The 2,951-nt window shown below is 40.2% G+C and overlaps 1 protein-coding gene across 2 annotated transcripts in view; it reads left to right on the top strand.

Moving 5' to 3' along the window:
- Phex (phosphate regulating endopeptidase homolog X-linked) overlaps positions 1-2,951 on the top strand; it is a 228,383-nt gene that overhangs the window by 9,329 nt on the left and 216,103 nt on the right. For both annotated transcript variants that reach the window (XM_021187283.2, XM_021187282.2), the window contains exon 3: positions 2,547-2,708. In XM_021187283.2, the coding sequence (XP_021042942.1) occupies positions 2,547-2,708 (162 nt within the window). The remainder of the gene's footprint in view (positions 1-2,546; positions 2,709-2,951) is intronic.

The raw sequence follows: 2,951 nt of genomic DNA, 5'->3' as shown, positions 1-2,951 counted from the left end.
TTCCCTATACCCTCCCCCTGCCCTGCTCCCCTACCCACCGACTCCCACTTCTTGGCCCTGGCATTCCCCTGTACTGGGGCATATATAGTTTTTTTTCTTTTTACACAATAAAGACTTTCTACTGAAAGTTTCTTTGTGTCATGGTGTTTTACTGCAACGATAGAAACCTAAGACAAGTATTTAGCTATTGCCTAGTGTTACTGTCGTTCCAGCCCAAGCAGCCTCACTCTAGAGTTAGTGAAAAGGCTTTATTGCTCAGAAGAGCTTAGCATATAGTTCCAGGTACAGAGGAAATATGTAATGTGAGTAACTTGATTATTACATTTAAATATTAGGGTCACTTCCTGTCTGCCTAGGGTCACTTCCTGTCTTTACAAAACTCTCCTTTGAGCCCCGATTGAAACTACCACCTCTGAGCGTATATGTGGAGGAATGGTTTCCTCGGTACCATATAGACTAGTGGATGGGCTCCAAAAATTAACCTCGAGAGGTTAATTGAGAAGGTGGCAGGTTGTGCTTTCACTCATAATCAAGTTACTTTTTATTAAAACAAGATTCTCAGTTTTCGCCATGGAGTTGAATAGGGGAACAGAGTTTTGGTGTCTTGACAACCATGGTCCCTTGCAATGTGAAGTCAGTCCCCCACAGAAAGGGCAGCCCTGCTTCTGTGAATGGGGGATGATTAGTTGCAAGGCAGAGGGAAAAGCGAGGTTTTTTTCCCCTCTGTGGGCTCCTTTCCAAATTCAGTTTTCCATCAGGGCCGAGGTCAGAGCTGAGTTTGCAGTTTTCCTCAGTACCTGTGAGATTACCCAAGGAGACAGAGAAGAGGCATCATTTAAGAGTTGGGGGCAGGGGAAGCTGGGGAAGGAAGCCAGAAAGCAATGAGCTTATGTGAGTCAAAGTGCGTGTGAGAGATCCCTGGTGGGATTGAGACTTGTGTGATCCATGTCCTTGAGGTGTTATATAGCAGATCCCATCTGTGGCTGGACAGGCTGACTATACATATAAGATGGAGTAAGATTTTTGTGTGCCCTAGCACTTTTGAATATTAAACAAATAATGATAAAATAGTAGCAGTGTAAAAGTGTAGAGACAATGAATTAGGTCTGGAAAAAAATTTAAACCAACTAGAAATTTATCATACTTCTGAATCAAGTTTCTTTTTTTCCTTCCTTGCTTATTTTAAAGATAGTGGTTGAAAATGATGAGGATTTTGAAGTCCTATGGAAATTAGGTACTGGGCATGGTGACTCATGCCTGTAATCCTAGCATTGAGCTGGTAGAGCAGGAGGATTGTTATGAGTTAGAGGCCAGCCTAGTTTACATATTGAGTTCTAGGCCAGCTAGGATTAAATAGTGTCCCAAATACAAAAATGAAACAAAAAGGATGTTTGTATATTTATTCAGTGGCTCCTGGACCACAGCTCTTATTGGATTTTCTCCCAGGTACTGAGGAAAATTGCAGTGGTTTGCCTTTTCCATAAGAAGTAGAGAAACATCTAACTGTACTTTTTAACCTGGAGAACTTGCTCACATAAGCAAAATATGCATCTGTAAATATATGTAAATTGTACAGGGGTGGGAGGTTTATTCTAATTTAGCTGATAACTCATTGGATTTTCATTATTTCTGTGAAATCCATTCTAGCATTATGAATGCTAGAAATGTATTCTAGCATTAACTGAGGTGTGAATATTGAACAGAGTGTCATCTTTCCAATGTCATTAAAATATTGGCAGTCTTTTAAAAATCGGTGCACATCTTTGCAGCCAGCAATTGTGTTGCAACTAGAAGATGGTTGGAGGTGTGTATTAGGAATATTGGAACCTTCTCTTTTTCTCATTTTGTAATAGTCATTTTTTAAACTCATAGGTACAACCAAATGTGGTGGCTCATACCTGTAATCCTAGGACTTGCAAGGCTGAGGCAGTGAAGTTGGCTATGAGTTTGAGGCCAGCCAGGGTTTGAGTATGAAATTATATTTCCTTAACATGGCCTCTTATTCTCTAGGAGACAACTTCAAGGCTCCGTTTGAAGGAAATCCAGCAGAGAGGGTACCAGGCTTCTTAAATGCTTACCTTGGAGAATCACAAGAAGCCATCCCTGCCACTTATGTTGATCAAATAAAGTCAGAAAGCAAGCCCAGCATCACTTGAAACTGGGCAAATGGACTTTTTTAGTTCCATAGAAAGCATAGCCAAGTTAGTTTGCCGGGGAACATGTGGGATGGAAGAAAGGCCAACAATTGATTACATATTCCATTTGTATTCTTGTTGCACATTCCAAAGATGTTAGGGACAATCTAAAAAAAAATAGTAACAATAATTTCAGTCACCTTTCTCCTATACACTTGGCATTCTCCTGTACACTTTTTTATATAGTGAAGCTCATCCATGGAGACATTTGAGGAGAAATGTTGAAGCCAAGGTTTGGGAAATGGTTGATATGAAATGGTTTTTGTTGAATTTGGAAGATAACAGTGCACAGCATATATCTAGTGCTTGTCATTAGTAGTCCTTAATCCTATGATTTTTCTTTTTAAATAGCTGCTGCCATCATGAGCAAAGTAAATCTTTCTGTGGATCCTTGTGAGAATTTTTTCCGGTTTGCTTGTGATGGCTGGATAAGCAATAACCCAATTCCTGAAGATATGCCAAGCTATGGGGTTTATCCTTGGCTGAGACACAATGTTGACCTCAAGTTGAAGGGTAAGTTTCTATGAGAGTTTGGTGGTTCTCTTTCCAGAATACTGTTTGACAAGAAAATTAATTCAGTATTTGAATTTGGACTATCCGTTTCTAAAACTATACTAAATTCATGTCCAAAATTTGTTTTAATAGAAGATACTTTTCTGGGGCTGGTGAGATGGCTCAGTGGGTAAGAGCACCCGACTGCTCTTCCGAAGGTCCGGAGTTCAAATCCCAGCAACCACATGGTGGCTCATAACCATC

Source organism: Mus pahari, chromosome X, assembly GCF_900095145.1.
Source record: "Mus pahari chromosome X, PAHARI_EIJ_v1.1, whole genome shotgun sequence".
Taxonomy (NCBI): domain Eukaryota; kingdom Metazoa; phylum Chordata; class Mammalia; order Rodentia; family Muridae; genus Mus; species Mus pahari.
This window is presented reverse-complemented; position numbering and strand designations above follow the sequence as displayed.